This window comes from Sinohyriopsis cumingii, chromosome 17 (assembly GCF_028554795.1).
Source record: "Sinohyriopsis cumingii isolate HCF-2022 chromosome 17, ASM2855479v2, whole genome shotgun sequence".
Classification (NCBI taxonomy): Eukaryota; Metazoa; Mollusca; class Bivalvia; order Unionida; family Unionidae; genus Sinohyriopsis; species Sinohyriopsis cumingii.
In genome coordinates this window covers 42,294,298-42,312,754 of record NC_142977.1, presented here as the reverse complement: position 1 = coordinate 42,312,754, position 18,457 = coordinate 42,294,298, and the positions used below count along the sequence as shown (strand labels likewise).

At 34.8% G+C, this 18,457-nt stretch overlaps 1 protein-coding gene across 1 annotated transcript; it reads left to right on the top strand.

Moving 5' to 3' along the window:
* Positions 1-8,168: 8,168 nt before the first annotated feature.
* Positions 8,169-15,092, top strand: LOC149778506 (endoplasmic reticulum transmembrane helix translocase-like). The gene is made up of 3 exons (XM_089938345.1): positions 8,169-8,443; positions 14,484-14,573; positions 14,901-15,092. Exons 1-3 carry the CDS (start codon positions 8,183-8,185, stop codon positions 15,090-15,092), a joined length of 543 nt encoding a protein of 180 aa, XP_089794471.1. The 5' UTR covers positions 8,169-8,182.
* The last annotated feature ends 3,365 nt before the right edge of the window (positions 15,093-18,457 follow it).

Below are 18,457 nucleotides of genomic sequence, written 5' to 3'. Positions count from 1 at the left end.
ACTGCACTATCAAGCGCTATAAACATATTATTTTGCCTGGACTTGGCAAAGACAAAGGTTGCGGTTAATTCTAATGAGTAATACATGATGCACCTCCCTTCGTGTAGTAATAAAACGGGTGTAAGATAATTTGGAACGTCTAGCACCGAGACAAAGTACAATTGTATGCTTTTTATAACATTATTCACTAAATTTCATTGTAGGCATTTCGAGGAAATTTACATTTTAAAGATAGCATTCACCCATGACTGAGTTTACTTATTGCTGTGTTAACAAACATGAAAAAGATCACCTTCTTATTCTTACTTCGCATGTGCTAGTCTCTTAACTCAATTCCAGGGTATTGCATGACGATCGACAGAAAAGTCTTGAGAATCATCCATAATAGTGTATGCCTCAAATACTGAATCCGGATACTAGACTCACGGAGGAATTAAAAATAAATCAAAACCTTTGTAACATTAAACAATTACAAAAATAATAATTGTTCTCTGAGAGTGAAAATCTTCGATTCATAATTTCCTAACACTGACTTGCTATAATAATGTACAATAGCATGTCAGCAAGGTATGCAGTTTCTGCTATTTGAGATAATGAAGTGTAACAGTGTGCTTGGACTGTTTGAGTTTGCTTTATTTGAGAGAAATATAATGGGAAAAACTAAAAGCTAACGGTGAGAATCTATTTTTATTGATAATATCAGGTAGACTTTCCGTTTCCTTTGCATGCGTAGTTAAGTGGTAGAGGTAGGTGATCGACCAATTCGTGCAAAAAACTGCTTACGCCCACCCTCACCCCCCTTTGGCGGATCATCCTTCTTGCGTCAAACATGGATTTTACTATAGTATTTGCTTTCCGTCCCAGTTGTTTGTACCCCCATACCGATTTCCAAAACGAAAAGCATCATATATATGTAAAATGCACAAAACGGAATCATGTCATTCGTCAATTTATAATTTTTAACTTGATCGTCTCCGGATGGCTTCGAATATTGTCATCTTTGCATTTCAAACAAAACGGGAACTATCGATGTAAACAGCCAGCTCGCTGTCTTTAACCGTTTTCTAGAGAAGTCCATTATTAGTGTAATCTGTGTAGTCTGCATTATATATATGCGATGTCTAGTTTTAATGTTCCTAAAAGTTTAGCAGAAGATAAAGTTTCTTGACCGAGCTATTTCAAACCTTGATTCCAAACACCTCTATACAACTACTTTTGAAAACTGGACAGTCCAACGTGTCCTTTCGATAAATAATTTTACTCTAGTTAATACAAAACCACTGATCTCACAACTCCTGAATTGTATATCAACCGCACAACTGCATAGTTTCTCATCATTAACTTTCCGTAACGTACCATCAGCATTTCACGCTGTTCAACTAAACAACTCAACCACCTAATACAGGGAAGTATTTTTACTACACCACCTTAGGCCAGTCAAGTCATGATTTTATGCCACATTTCGCCTGTAACTTTGCATAATGTTTGCCACCATAACAACAATAAACGGCTTCCGCCCACGGCGGAATAGTTCCTTCTTGTTTATTCCATTGTATAATTTACCAGTATCAAATAATAAATACTGCATTTGGATCACACAATCAATTTACACAACTAGATTTTAATATGGACTACTGCACTCAAGGGACACTTATGCGGCTCTGACCCGAATTCACCATGTAAACCATGGCATCATGGAAACTCACTCCATGACGTTTTCTCTTAGAAATTGGCTAATTATTTCGGTCTGAGGACTATATTCCCAGCACCGACTTCCCATAATCGAACAAGTAATCACAAAAAATCAAAGAAATCCTTAAAACGGAGAGCTATAAACAAATGCATATACTCCAAATTTATTACAATACGTTCGTTCACATTTATTTTGCTTAACTTTTTTTTATAGCTTGTTTTCCCTATGTTAAATCATTATTTGAATTCAACTCGGGCATGGCATTAGTGCTAGCTATTATCTACTTGTTCAGGACGATAATATTGGTAAATCGTTAACTTTTTAATTTCTTTATCATTTTATAAGGTTTTCTTATTAAAATGTCTTTGTAATTGTTCTTGTTAAGATTTCTTAGAGCTAGATGTTTCAGTATATATTTATTCCTAATTCCTCTGTCACGCTCCGATGCATCTATGTTAATACCACTTTCTGTTGGCTGTAAGTTAGTATGGCAATTGTATCAGTACGCCGTCTGGTGTATCATCTCTTCTTTCCATCCATTACTGTTGACAGATCTTGGATAGCAGTAAGAGTACGTTTTTAATCTTTCAGAACAATTCCTGTTCATCTGAAATCATTGCTTATGTTATCATCTATTTGTTTGTGCAGTCCTGCAATTTTCTTTGCTTTTTTAATACATACAATTGTTTTACAGTTTCTGTCTGTTGCTATCTTTTAAATTGCTGTCCCCCAGAACCTTATGTGCTGAGTATCAACTCGTTTTCATACACAATTTATAATTAATGCATCAGTTATTTTGTCATGTATCTGCTAGATTTTTAATACGGTTATTGTTTAGATTAAAGTGATTGTAAAATTATATGACCTAGTGCATCATCTCTTTTTTTTTTTGACCTGTTTGTGACGCATTTGTAAAGGAAATAATCCTGGAACTCTAAGAGATATCTCTTTAAGTACAGCTATTAATTTTACAAGGGGAACATGTTACAAGCACACCGTGAAAATCATTTTCATCTCTAATGCTATGTTCAGTATATTAATATTATCCGTTTATAGTTGTTTATAATGGGATTCAGGCCTTTTGGACACAAAATTTCCACGAAAGACTTGTTAAAGTGGCAAATACCCTGGACAACACGAATAGGCGAATTTTTGTATGTGATTGCTTTGATAGATGAAAATCTATAGTTTGTTTGGTTTCAGAACAATGTCTACTTAATCCTAACAATTTAGCATTATTGTTGTCAAAATGTTGTATAATTCTTATTCTCATTTTAACTATTGAGATTATTTTGTACATTCAGCATCGATACTTTCTTTGTTGTCACCATTTGCAGCAATTTCCTCTTTCCTCATTCATATATATTTCGAGTTTGTAAAAAAAAAAACATCAGGAGTTTTTTATATAGTAAAATGTATTGTTAGTTCATCGGAAATATAATAATATCCATCAACCAAAACTATTCTCGGTAATGAAGTAAATAGCTGCCATGTTTTCAATGGGACTAGTAAAATAGCTTCTTTCTCTGGGAGTCCGTTGACTACATATATAATGTTCTTGCTTCGCAAAGGCGTATCGGTTAATTTGCATATGCGATATTAACTTCTTCAATTCGTCTAACATGCTTATTTCTTAATTCATCAATGTCTTTTCTTTCCGTATTCGTGTTTTTTTTTACCTGACTGTGTTTTGTATCTTTCTGTATATGTTGTCCTCGTTGATGACGAAAATAAACTCTCCATAGACGATTTCATTGTCACTGATGTCATTGCTTAGCGTATCTTCATTATATTTGAACTCTATGAATGCAGATATTCCTATTCTATCATGTTTCAAACCTTTTTATGAATTATCATTTTATTACATTCTTTTTTATAAAATTCACACATTTGATGTGCTATATCCACTGAAGAGTAGTGTAACCACTATAGCGGTAGCTATTGCAGAAAGAAGAAAAAAACACCCTACCCCACCCCGACCAGCCAATTGTAAACTTTGTATGCTGCTTGATATTTCCTTGTCATGCCTTTCTTGTGTTAAATCTCTTTGATCAGCTATTTTTAATCTCTTTAACTCTTTGCTGACGTTGTGTTGTTTTCTTGGATGAACACTCCAGCAATGGCAAAGAAATTGATGACTTTTCATTCATTTGCCTAAAAAGACGTTTCTGTTTTTTGGAGTAACAATCTTGTCAGATAAAGATCAATTTGCTATTGTCATGAGGTTAGACGGGAGTGAGCGGGGACGGAATCAGTATTTATTAAAAAAATATATTTAAAAAGAATGGTGAAAACAGACCTACTATATCACCAGCCATTTGTGACAATATTTAAAAAATGAAGTAATGCAAGGTTTTAACATACTGCTTCTGAATTTATCTGCCCTTGCAACAGAACGCAATTCAACACAAGTACATTATCCTGTACACACAACAACGATATGGTTCTTTTTTTCACGTAACACATATGAAAGGGTCTTGTAAACACAACGTATGACATTCAACAGAAATAAAATTGTTCCGCGCTCATAACAGATATAAAAATATGAAAGTATTTTGTTCATATAAAAGACTGGAAATTATGACATTCTGCTGTTCATACAATAAAACTGAAGCTATCAAAATATGATTTCATATAAAATACATGAAAATATGGAATTGCGCTCTTCAAAGAACAAACATGAGAATGCCCTACTGCATTTAAATACTCAATTACACTTGAATAGGTAGAAAATCAAGAAATGAAACTAAGCTCGGCTCTCCTTTATATTTGCTTCTATAACGCTGACGAAACCTCACTTCTAAGCAGACAGAAGCTGGAGCATGTCATCGAATTTTGACCCATCAGACTAAAACGACGCAGAACTTGTCGAACATGGTTTTTGCAAACTACATACAAGTAATTATGCAACCATTACCTCTGGGCCACGCACCCTACCCCCCCCCCCCCCTGCTGAAATACATACCACTGAACCGTGTAATACATGGACCTGAATATTTTAGCGCATTACGATAAAATGTGTATTATCTATCCGTGTTCTTAATTTTTTGTTTAGGATTATTGCAAATATTGCCACACAGGTAGCAATCTGTCCTTTTTTGCCTATCAGAACCACAGGCAGCAATCTGCCTTTTTTGCCTATTAGAAACAGATCAACAAATAAATTTTTGCCACTAGAAAACACTAAATACACAATTGTCAGTAAAAAATAGGTCTAAATGAGCGAACTGCTTTCGAGGCAACCAATAGAAGACCACAAGAAAAATGGTTGAATCAATTCAGGATGGCTAACTTCATCATTTAGATGGTTTTGAACACTATTGCCTAATCTAATTAACCTGTAAGAATTCATCTCACCGTAAGGAGCTAATCTTGCAATTATAACAGCTATATCATTAGCGGGCAAAACACAAAAGCATGGTCAACAACGCAGCAGATGCATATTATTTGGTCTATTATCCGTTTTGACCCGGCTTCGCCATTCCGTTTTACAAAATCTCTTTAAAAAAAATTTGGTTATCTTTCTTAAATTGTTATGTTTGAAAATTATCAAATTCGTCTCAACGCAGATAAAGCAGCATGTGTTTAAATGGCGGAATATTCAGTAAAGTATCAAATTCCCTTTAAAGTTGTGAAATCATCTTTCAATTCATTTTGCAAACTGTCTAAGTTGTCGGTTGAAATAAAGTAGATAATCAACCATGTATTAAGATAAATCATGACATTTGACAATGTTTTGAACATATTTACCGGCTCTAGCATTTACGAATAGAAACTGTAGGTTCTTTGAATGATCATTACCCTCAAAATAACGCTTTAAAAATAAAACTAAAACATGACACACACATATAAAACGAATCGAAAGAAAAATGAAGAAACCAATGATAGGAAAAACATACATATTGCAAATAAATTAGACAAAGTTAAACTGCAAATAATAATAATAATAATAATAACGTTTAAAACGCGTAATATTGAGAAACTCTAGGCGCTTTACAAGATTAGATAACACGTCAAAACGTTTGCAAGGACAAGATTACAAAAACAAACACAATGAAAGTACAAAACAAATCGAAGATGTTAGGTTGGCTTGGATGTCATACTTTAGTTGTTATATTTATCATGCGGAGGTTTCTCTTTGTAGCAAATAGAGGATTAGTGACTGATAAGGTGAGACGGCATATGATGCTGAGGTGATCATATGCAAGTTCGTGGGACACCAAAATGAAGACTGTTATCTTCAGGTCTGTTAAGAAACCAGTCTAAAATGTGACCATGTTTATTGGTGGATGGCAACTGACTGCTTAGTTTGAAAATGTGTATGGAAATAGGAGTTTGGATGTGTATTGATTTTCAGGACAGTCACAATTAAAATTTCCCAGAATAATGAGGTTTTGCCACCTATCAAGTTATCATACTCCAAAACTTTAGGAAGCTCCTACAAAAAGAGTGATTCAGTCAGGTTGTTTATTTTATTTTATTTTAAACTAGGAGGAGGGTGTTAGAAGCAGAATAAAGTGGAATGACCTTTGTTCCATTGTGAGTGATAAATAAGTAGAAATAAATATCACAACTAGTTCAACAAAATGAAACAAATGATAAGAAGTTAAATTTCTCTCTGAGAAAACGAAGTATGGTATTCATACAAACAGGAGTAACAACTACTGCCATGGCATCAGCGATAACTAAGTTTCAACAAGTGTATAGCTGATTTTGTATTAAAACAAAGAGTGTTTTTTCTGCCCTTATTCCTTCACTACCCACTTATCAGGTATATAATCCGAAAGAACCCTTTCTTGATAAAATAAAAAATGGCTTGAAAAATTTATCTAATTATTTGTTGCTTTATGTGCTCGTACGCTATAGTCTATTTTCCCACAGCACCTACAGTACTAGTCTGCATTAATTAACGCTTTCTATGGAAGGACCCGTGTTTAGCTCATGCTAATGTTATTGACAGTGGCAATAAAATACAGGTAGTCTCTTTCCTTGTAGCGGTTGCGTAGTAGTTGCAGCCTGTATACATGCATGTAAATTCTTTGGTTGTTTTAATTATAAAAATCTAACACTTGCTGTAAAGCATCGGCTTCGAGGATGCCCCCATTCTCATTTGAAACGTGCCGATGTTAACTGTTGTACGTGGAGGGTTTCATCGTTTTGTCATTATCACCTTTCAGAAAGGCAACACGACTTGGCATGATCACACATCATTCATGTAGCGTATTACACTAAACAATGATCATAACCTAGAACAATGGAACGATATACACTTTCCCATGGTATTTGCTGGTTTAAAGGTAGGCCTTGATGAGTTATGTCTGGAACAATAATAAAGTTTCGAAATTATTTTGTACGACTTTGTTTATTTATTTATTTACATTTTGTTGCCTTTTGTATTTGTCGTAAGTGCATCGTGCAATAAATGTTTCATCTGGACTGCATAACTGAGATTTATATGATAAACTGTTACCTTTTGGATATAATACTGCACACGTATGCATGGGTAAAGAAAAGGCAATTAGATACGATTTCGTGTGATCAAAACTTTACAGTAATTCTAATACAGTACGTTGAATAGCAATTTAATCCCGACGGTAGTGGTTCATATCGTAATAAGAGAAGCATGAAATACGTTGAAAGAAAATGTTACATTGTTTGATGTAGCATTTATATATTAGTACAAAGTGTGAGTAATGATGACACTTCTAATAATGTCTAATAATAATGTTTTCTGGAAGCAAGACGTCTGCACCAATGGATTGAACAAACTGAACTTCAATATTTTCGTTCAAGATCCCAAGTCAACGTCTAGATGAAAAAAAAAATGTCTTTAAAAAATATACAGATGGTAAGCAAATGTCTCAAACTTGAGAATGGTCTAGTTAAAAGTAATTCCTTGAACTTTTTGAACACTGTGTCTTTTTTGTAGTTGGATTTGTCCCTTATAAGCATAATGTATGTACAAATTGAATCAGCTTTGTCAATACAGAGAAATGTAAATAATCCCGTACGTAAGACCTCCGTGGAAAACGTTATATCTTGATTTTTCTGTTTTTAAATATGCATCTTTTTCCTCTACAACTTGTTTTTGTGTAAACCTATAGAAACTATATTTTAGCCGATATTTTATTTCTCCAATAAAATCAGAATCTCAGACACTGCAGTCTTTTCCGCAAATATAGCATAATATCACATTCACATAACCATGTCATTATTGAAGATTGTGAATAATATAGACATTATTGCTTTATTGTCACATTATGAAAACGAAAACTATAGACGTTGTCTTCCTTGAATTTTGTAATTAATGCAGTTTAAAGTAGTTTTGGCTTGTCCGGTTCTGCTTCCATTTGTAACATATATTAAAAAAGCCAAACATGCGACCGGAAGTTGTTTTAGACTGGTGTATATTTGTATATTTGATAATATTAAAGTCACATAAATTGCATCGAGAAGGTTGTCTTAACCAGTCGAAAGTGTTCGTTAAAAATGACTGGAGCACCACCGCTTAACGAGGAAATCCAGCGCGTCTCATTCTACAACATCAAACCAATTTTATTTCATGGATATGTAGGGCCTTTCGCGATTATATATGGGATCTGGTTGTATTGTTGGATTGCCTTGTATGGGCTCGAAGATTACTATGAAGCCGGTCTCATAGTATTGGCTATCATCGGTCTGCTGCAGATCCTGACGTCGCTGTTTTGCATGTGGTCCGTAGGCGTCAATTGTGCGCTTACATGTTCAAATGTAAGAACTTGGTAGACGTTTTATTTCTGTTGTTTTTTGTTGGTGAATTGCGAAATGCATTAGTTTCGATTATCAAACACTTGCCTAGCATATGGAACCATAAGTAACGTAACTAGTTTTCGCGGTCACGTTTGAGCTAGTCCTACCGGGCTGCTAGTCGCCAGTCCTGATATGATGGGAAAGGGTGGATCGTTGACATTTCACAGCTTGAACAAGTGGTTCTGTGCTGCTGCAAGGTCAGTCAGCCTCACGACTATATTCTGATTATACCTCCCCGTTTGTTTGTAAATCCCCCCCCCCCGCTGACCGCTCCGGTGGCCTGGTGGTTAGAGCGTCCGCCTCGGATGCGGGAGGTCGTGGGTTCGATCCCCGATTAAGTCATACCAAAGACTTAAAAAATGGTACTAACAGCTGCCTTGCTTGGTGTTCAGCATTAAGAGGTTAGTGTTAGGACTGGTCGGCCTGGTGTCAGGATAATGTGACTGGGTGGGACATCATGCTACATGTTTGCAACATGATGCCCAAGTGCTGTGCATCACTATGAACTGCCACACTTGACATCGTAGCGATATGACTGAAAAATTGTTAAAGCTACGTTAAAAATCCAAATAACACGCACACTCTGCCGATCTTAATAACGAAACATATAAACTAGATCAGAAATGCACAGAACTTACTCAGTTCATTCATTGATTTATAATTTCTAACCTGACTGACCAGGGAGGCCCTGATCACATCATCAGTTCCGTGTTTCATGCTTGACGGAAGTTTTAAATGTAAATGTCAGCCATGCTCGAGATCCATTTTCAGCAAAGGATGTATGCACGACTGTTGTCTGCTTCCGATATTTACAGTGTCAAATCAAGCAAAGGAAAAGAATAACAATTACAAGTTTGCCTATCATGTGGATTGAACAAGCAGTGTAATTTTTATGTACATGTGTGCAAAGGATACAACCCTTAAATGTCAACAATAAGGTAATTTATGGAATCATTTAGCAGTTACCAAATAGGATGAACTACATCACAATTAAGGTTAATCATAGTGCCCAGATGTGACTAGATTTACTTGTTTCATTAAAGAAAATTAACCGAGTTTGACATTCCTTTGTGCTTTTCAGCCTAGTGTCACATTTTGAAAATCCCAACTTTTACGTGAATGGATTAATAAGGAGGCAGGCTTCATAGTAAGTGTAGTATGACTAAAGCAGTTAGATTCTAATCAGTGCAACAGTTTCAAATTAGGCTGCCAGCTGTGTACAATTTTCTTGAAAATTTGTCAGGTCAGCTGAACTTGGAACAAGCTACCCTGCACAGCTTGATTTCTGTTTATTAATAAAATTATTTTGGGATGAAATGAATGTATTTTTATTAGCAAGTACTGTGTTTAAGGAATTAAATGCATGTACAGTAATTGTAGATATTTTTCCTTTTTATGCCCTGTAAAATTTCAACTTTGAAAACTGGTCATCTTGCACAAACAATTGCGAGAGACCATCTCTATGTCTTGAGAGACCATTTTTTGTTGGCAGAAATGGGTGGTGTCTCATGACTGGTTTTACTGTAGATATATCTTGAATATTTTTCGTGACTATCACCGTGGCTTGAAGATTCTGAATGCATGCAAAGTTCAATGACTGTCTTTATAATACAGTACTGTAGACAAATGAGTAGTTTTGTTTCTTGTAGGTTTTGATACCATACTGGCTATATCATGCCAAGGAAATGGGACTACCATATATACTCACTTCTAAGTGGGGCTGTCAAAATTTTATTAAACATCTACAGGGCACCCATTGATCCTAATGATCAGGTACCCGACTAAAGGGCGATTGTATTAAATGTGTAGAAATCTGAATACATGAATTCAATAATAAGTCGCATAGCAGTATAAAAAATAGTTTAGAATCATGCACAATATCCTGTAATATGTTAATTCCATGCATCTTTCAACTAAACAGTGAACAAATAATGAACAATGAAAGTTAATTCCACTATTTTTAATTCATGGTATCCTGTAAATTAAGTGGCACTACCTAATGTCATCTGTTACATGGTCCAATAATTTATCCTTGTCTGATAAATTTCTGGAATCTTCCATCATGGTTTCGTCATTGTAAATATCACCCAACTCCTTTTCCTTAGTCTCACTTTCATATGTGGGTACTTGTGTAGAAGATGAGCTTGGGCTCGGTGAGTAACATTTTGATCATAAAGTATGTGAAACCATTTAAAGGTTGCAACTGAGTATGTGTCAGTTGTGTGGCATGATCATATAACCACAGTATGTTACTTGCCACTAAGCAAGTATCAAAGCTCAGTCAGAGGGTTGTCATGTGGAAAACAAGCTAAGGATTTAGGTCAAACTTCTACCAGAAGAGCCAGAACTCTACTTAACGAAAAAGTACATGTATTAAATTCATGGCTCAATCAAACGGATTGTCACATTGATACAAAGTGAGTGCTGCATTTACAAGCCAAGGGCTTATAAAACCATGTGTGGTGGCAGAAAACTTATATATTTTAAACTGGTACCAAATGGCTCATTTTATTACCCAGGTTATTACCAACGGATGGGTACCTGTTGGCAGATGTACCTATAAGTCAATTTTTTTTACTGAAAACTTGATTTGTGCAGCGTATGTGGTTATCTTATAAGTGCGACATACAAAAAAATTGGATAAATGTAGGAGTATTGCTAGAAATGCTATACAGATACTTTGAGTTTAAATAGTTTTGCATTTTGCATTTTCATGCCACTATTTCCATTAAGAAATGCATATATGGTATGCAGTGTTTATCCATTTCATGGTAAAATTCATGACTCAATACTTGTACCTACAGTTATTTGGATTTTATTAATTTGTAGATACAGTATCAACAGTGAATCAAATATTACCAGCCAAAGATTGAATTGTCTGTCACTGTGTTTACTGTGGGTGTTTACTAGCAAGACTATTGCTTCTATTTTCATGCTAGTCAAAAGAACCTGCATTTTTATTATATTTTGTGTTTTGCTGTATAAGCACTGTTTGTATTTGATGCAATAACAGATTTGATATAAATTGTGTATTTTTCTTTTGCATGAGTCAGATTTAATTAATTTTTTTAATTATATGACAGTGCACATGGGCCAATTAACCATTGGCTTGTAAAGGCAGCACTCTCTTTGTTGTCCAGTTTTTCAGTGCCTTGTAATGTTCTACCACATTCTGTGTTTCACCTCAATCCCTTAGCTTATAAAGAATGCACCTTCTGTTTGCACTGTAATAACCCTATAATCAAGCTGCAAGTCTGATACTTGTTCAATGCCAGGTAAAAGGGTGGTTGTACGAGCCTACTACAGTTTTGTCACACAGTTGACATGTGCTTAGGTGCATCTGTTTATAGATTTCACAAACTGTGTGATCAAAGTATTGCATACAGAGTTCAAGTTCAGTCCTCACATAGCCACCCACATGACATTAATGACTAATAACTGGAGTAAGATGGTATTTATGATGACAACAGAGATCTTGGAAACGCTTAATTATGTGTATTTGGATGTCAGTTTTTGATCTGGGACGCAGAAAATCACTGAGGCGGGAGTCCTTCGTACGCATGTAATAGGTGTGCAGCAAAATTCAAAAACTTGCCAGTCCTGCTTCAGCCACCTGCTTTGTGGGAAAATGTGTGGATCAGTTAACTATGCTGATATTTACAATGACAGAATTTAGTGACTGAAAGACCCCTTGATGTACATACATGTTGCCGTTATAAGAGTACATAAAAAAGAACATGATTCAATAGCTGGGTGGCAATTTCAAAGGCTTTGACTGGTGACCGGGTGGGAAAATGTACTGATATTTACAGTGATTGAATTCAGAGTCAGAAAGACCCAGAGATGTACATGTGGTCATTTATAAAAGTACATCAAATAAACAACTTTAGTTTTCGTTATTGTTTTCATTTCCAAATGTGTCGGAATAAGTAGTGCACGAGAATCAGGACATGTTGAGACTTAAACAAAATACCATTTGTAAATTTGGATAAGTATGTTGGGGTTAAATGGCAAACTTACGAAGATTGTAACGAGATTCAGAAGAGTGCTAAAGCTGCTAGAATTGATAGTTTGGATAGGACACTAGCTACGTGTAAGAAAGTGTGTGATGCCTAGCTTAGTGTTTGGAATAAGTCCTTACTTGGATTGGCAAAATTCGGTATCACTCTGATGGGCGTACAAGAGCTATTTAAGAGGTACATTGATCATACTTTAAAAATGCCCCTCGCTTTAGCCCGCTTAGTTCTAGTATTGTAGCGAAATGTATTCATCAATACATAAGTAGCTAGGCCTAGTTTTGATATAAATTTTTGTTGACAAACAAACTCTTGCCCATTCACAAGCATATGTTTTGATAGCTGATTGACCATTAACCCTTTTCCGAGTAAGGTAGCAGCTATCAATTTCCTGCATGATATCATTTGATGATAAAACATACAAACGTGTTTTAAGATCAGAATCAGTGATCTGGATATAAATTAACTGCCACTTTTACACTATTTCATTATAAAAAATAGTTTGAAACTGTAAGTGAACCAGTAGGCCTTACGGGAAATAATAGCAGACTTCATTAAGTCTGGGATGTACCAGTTTATTAGTAAATCATTGGGCAAATATTTTCAGAAAAATATACAAATCTTTCAAAGCAAAGACAAGGTATTGTTTTATTAAAGATTTTTAAACTGCAAATTATGTAGGTCAGAAACGTATAGAACACTGCTATGTTGTGGAATTTGCGAGATGTGCTTTAAGGTCTAAGCTATTTTCCGACTTGACACATATTTTGCGAAAATACGGGGGGAAAACAGCAAATTAGGTACTATTTAATCATTGCCTAAAATTACTACAAATACGTAGACAAATAAATAAACCATAAATTTGCAATCCTGTCAATGGACTGTTATAATGAAGCTATATTAAAGTGAGTGATTACATTACGAAAACCTCTCCATCTAAACATAGATGCACTCACGTCTGTGTTGATTCTGTTGGAAAGAAGAGACTGCAACTTTTGATGGTGGGACTCCTATATTTACCAAAATGGGGGTCCTGGACTCCTAGTTTTAAAATCCTAGTGAGACCTCTGTGACAAGATGAGGATGGAGGATTTCAGACTTTATTTGGTCACTCAGACATTGAGGATGAATTTTTGGACTTTGTATCAGGTGACATTAGACAGTGACATTTATAGGTTACAGTGCATCACAAAAATGTGGGCTTGACTTTTACATTTGTAAGACATGTGGAGTGTTTGTGTGATTTGATTTGTGGAAGTTTAGCATTGGAGCATTATGCTGCAGACATATAGGATGATGTCACACCAAGTCACATTATCCTGATACCAGGCTGATCGGCCCTAACACTAACCTTCTGATGTTGAATGCCAAGCGAGGCACCTGCTAGTACCATTTGATTAAGTCTTTAGTATGACTTGGCCGGGGTTCGAACCTGTGACCTCCCACATATGAAACAGACATTCTAACCACTTAGGCCACTGGAGTGGTCATAGGACATGTGGAATGACTTATGTTGTTATAGGGTTTAACGTCATTTTACAGCACAAGTTAGGCTATACATGGTGGCCAGTAGAAATGGTGGAGGAAGAAGCTGGGAAAACCCCAGAAAGAACCACCAACACACAAGAAGCTAATGTCATGCTTTCTCACATACCCACATTGGCTGAGCCCAAGACTCGATCCCACACAGAGATGAGATGGCAGTGATCCATAACAGTGAGTGCTTTAGACCACTCTGCCACTCGAGGCCCCCAGATAGATAGGAGAAATAAAGATAAAACTAAAATACAATTATATTATTGAGTGGAATATGTCATAACTTACATTTTTCCATCTGGAAATGCACTGAAGCATCAGGCATGGGGCAATTGCAAAGCCAGTCACTTGGATTAAAAGTCTGACCAGCCTGATGCAAATCAGACAAGAAGGACCATGTTTTAATATAGGTTCAAGGTTGTACAAGTCTGATTTGTTTTATTCTTCAGGTGTCAGATCCTTTCAAAGCTTCTTGGGTCAAGGTTGTACCAACTCCAAACAATGGATCAACAGAACTGGTCAAGTTACATATGGAAAAGGTAAATAGTCTAGCATCTCTAATCAGTCTAAAAATTGGTTGAATGAGAAATCTTTCAAAGTATTCAGTGGTTTTTTAAAATATCTTTCCTAAGGTGGTGCAACTCGGGCAAATGTTTCATGTGTTATTTATGTACCTTTCTGGATTATGTCTTGAGCAGCCCCAGCGCATATCATTGTATACGAATTATAAAAGTTAGAGCTGAGTTCTATACAGATGTAGAGAAATTTGAATGTAAACTATAATTGGCTAAATAGTACAGTGATACAAGACAAATACAATGTTTATCTTGCATGTAATATATAATACGTTGTTTTTACAATTTCAGGATTGGAATGGCACAAAGCTTTGGTTTAATTTCCAAAAGATGAAATATCTCTACGATGCAGAAGAGAAGAAGCAGTTTCTTTCTATTGAGTTGCCTGTGAATTATTCAATCAAAACATATCTGGATTGGAAGGGTTACCCCGAAGAGACTGATATGAAGGAAATTGAAAACAAATATGGCAAAAATCAGTAAGTATGTTAGAAATTTTGCATAGAAATGAATATTGCTGAATTGTTATATACTTAAGTGTGAAATATAGAGACTTATGGTGAAATAATTTTCGCTTTTTTCATTTTTATATTTTCACATGTGAAAATATATCCTTATATTTTCACAGGTGAAAATGTAAAATTTCCCATCATGCTTTGCAATGCTTGACCATGTGTGCCTACAAAAATACCTATAACAACAAAATAAGAGTATCTTGTGAGCTAGAACAAATAAGTAGAAACTATTTTTCATTTTAGACATAGAAATTAATCTTTAATAAAGAATTTGACCAGATGCCATTCATATCACTCTGAAGTTATTTCCCCTTCCTTGACAACAGTGACAAAAATCTGTTGTAATGCATTGCTAAATTGGAATTGCATTGTTTCAAATAGGGTCATGTAGTTCACAAAAATTTTAAAAAATATGATTTACTGTGACAGATTACGTCAGTGCAATCCTACAGCTTTATTAAAAGTCAGGCATCTAATAAAGAAGTCAGGCATATAAGAAAAAGAAAATTTTCTTTTCCTACATTAATACCAGATATATTTCATCTCGATAAAATATCATGTTTTTGTGTCACACGATGAAATATATCTGGTAATAAGATAGGAAAAGAAAATATTCTCTTTGTATTTTGAGTTTAGAACTATTCTGATATTTAATAATGGCTGACAATGGCTTTGAGGGGCCAGAGTGACTGAGGTGGCGCTATACAGTTTCGCATTTTGCATAGGGTTAGGATTTTAAAGAAAAAGAATGTCCCTGGCTTTCCTCACTGGTTATACTGGCTATTTAAAAAAGACCTTGTATATCTTAGGTATAATGCAAAGAACCTTTAATTCCCTTTATTTTGGTGTATGATTGATGGGTGTACTATGGGTTATAGAGTATACAGCTTGGCCTTACTTCAAATGTGCACCTTTCAAAAAAGTGCTAGCTCTACTTGGTCATTTTCACTTCCTGAACTTCAGAGGTAAATTGTATAAAAAAGAGCCGATAACTTTTTTTTACATTTTATATATTTGGTAATTCATTCATTGCACTTTCAGAAGCTGGTATTGTCTAGTCTGGCAAAATTCATTTTCCGTATTTTAATAGCTGCTATGTATAGTGTACTTTAGACTAATTCAGACTGATTTTTTAACACAAGGGAGCAGGCATTTTAGTTAGCAGTGTGCTTAAATCATGTAAAATTTCCAAAAGTACAATATCCAAAAGAAATATCATCCACATTACATTAATGTAGCATAGAGGTATGCAAACATTCTCTCCACTGTGCATGTTTTAAATGCAAACTACTTCACCTTACATATGTCACTCTCTCAAAAGTACATATTATCTGGTGAGCGCCACCATAAAGAAGATATAGGTATTATTTTTGTATGATTTAATTATGTTTATATGGCTGAAACATTTAAGTCGCAAGCATCAAAACAATCCTTTTGAATAATTCTCCTGCCTTTTCCCCCAGAGAACAGTATTTATGAGTGTCAGAGTCTCTAACAAGTCCAGCCTCCCCCCCCCATGATAAAAGTGAGCTATTTTAAGAATGCACATTACATTTTGTAAACATAGCAACCAATGTTATGCTGAATGACAGGAACATGAAACTAGCCAGAATTATTTTTGAGATATCAACAATGAATTTTAGAATTAGAAAGGGAGGTAACTCATCAGGTTCATAAAGGTCAAAGTGTAAAATATTTGCCTATTGTTTAATATGGAAGAAGCGAATTCACTTTCTCTTCATTTATTTTTTTATTTCATTGCAAATAAATGAAAAGAAACTTTTTCACCATATATTTCTGTCACTTATTGCAACAGTTTTAAATTTAAGTTGACTCTATTCCTATATTCTAAGACTTCTAATTTCCCCATAATTAAGGTCACTACTCACACAAACATACCTCATGGTAAATTATGGAAGCAAGAGAAAAATGATCATAATTAGCTTATTTTCATGCTTAACATCAATATGAATGTACCATTTTATTCAGAACATCATACATAATTATATGAAAATAAAAAGAAATAATTGCAAACATTTTTATATTTTCTTTAAGGTGGCGCTATACAGTTTCTCATTTTGCATAGGGTTAGGATTTTAAAGAAAAAGAATGTCCCCGGCTTTCCTCACTGGTTATACTGGCTATTTAAAAAAGACCTTGTATATCTTAGGTATAATGCAAAGAACCTTTAATTCCCTTTATTTTGGTGTATGATTGATGGGTGTACTATGGGTTATAGAGTATACAGCTTGGCCTTACTTCAAATGTGCACCTTTCAAAAAAGTGCTAGCTCTACTTGGTCATTTTCACTTCCTGAACTTCAGAGGTAAATTGTATAAAAAAGAGCCGATAACTTTTTTTTACATTTTATATATTTGGTAATTCATTCATTGCACTTTCAGAAGCTGGTATTGTCTAGTCTGGCAAAATTCATTTTCCGTATTTTAATAGCTGCTATGTATAGTGTACTTTAGACTAATTCAGACTGATTTTTTAACACAAGGGAGCAGGCATTTTAGTTAGCAGTGTGCTTAAATCATGTAAAATTTCCAAAAGTACAATATCCAAAAGAAATATCATCCACATTACATTAATGTAGCATAGAGGTATGCAAACATTCTCTCCACTGTGCATGTTTTAAATGCGAACTACTTCACCTTACATATGTCACTCTCTCAAAAGTACATATTATCTGGTGAGCGCCACCATAAAGAAGATATAGGTATTATTTTTGTATGATTTAATTATGTTTATATGGCTGAAACATTTAAGTCGCAAGCATCAAAACAATCCTTTTGAATAATTCTCCTGCCTTTTCCCCCACAGAACAGTATTTATGAGTGTCAGAGTCTCTAACAAGTCCAGCCTCCCCCTCCCCCCCATGATAAAAGTGAGCTATTTTAAGAATGCACATTACATTTTGTAAACATAGCAACCAATGTTATGCTGAATGACAGGAACATGAAACTAGCCAGAATTATTTTTGAGATATCAACAATGAATTTTAGAATTAGAAAGGGAGGTAACTCATCAGGTTCATAAAGGTCAAAGTGTAAAATATTTGCCTATTGTTTAATATGGAAGAAGCGAATTCACTTTCTCTTCATTTATTTTTTTATTTCATTGCAAATAAATGAAAAGAAACTTTTTCACCATATATTTCTGTCACTTATTGCAACAGTTTTAAATTTAAGTTGACTCTATTCCTATATTCTAAGACTTCTAATTTCCCCATAATTAAGGTCACTACTCACACAAACATACCTCATGGTAAATTATGGAAGCAAGAGAAAAATGATCATAATTAGCTTATTTTCATGCTTAACATCAATA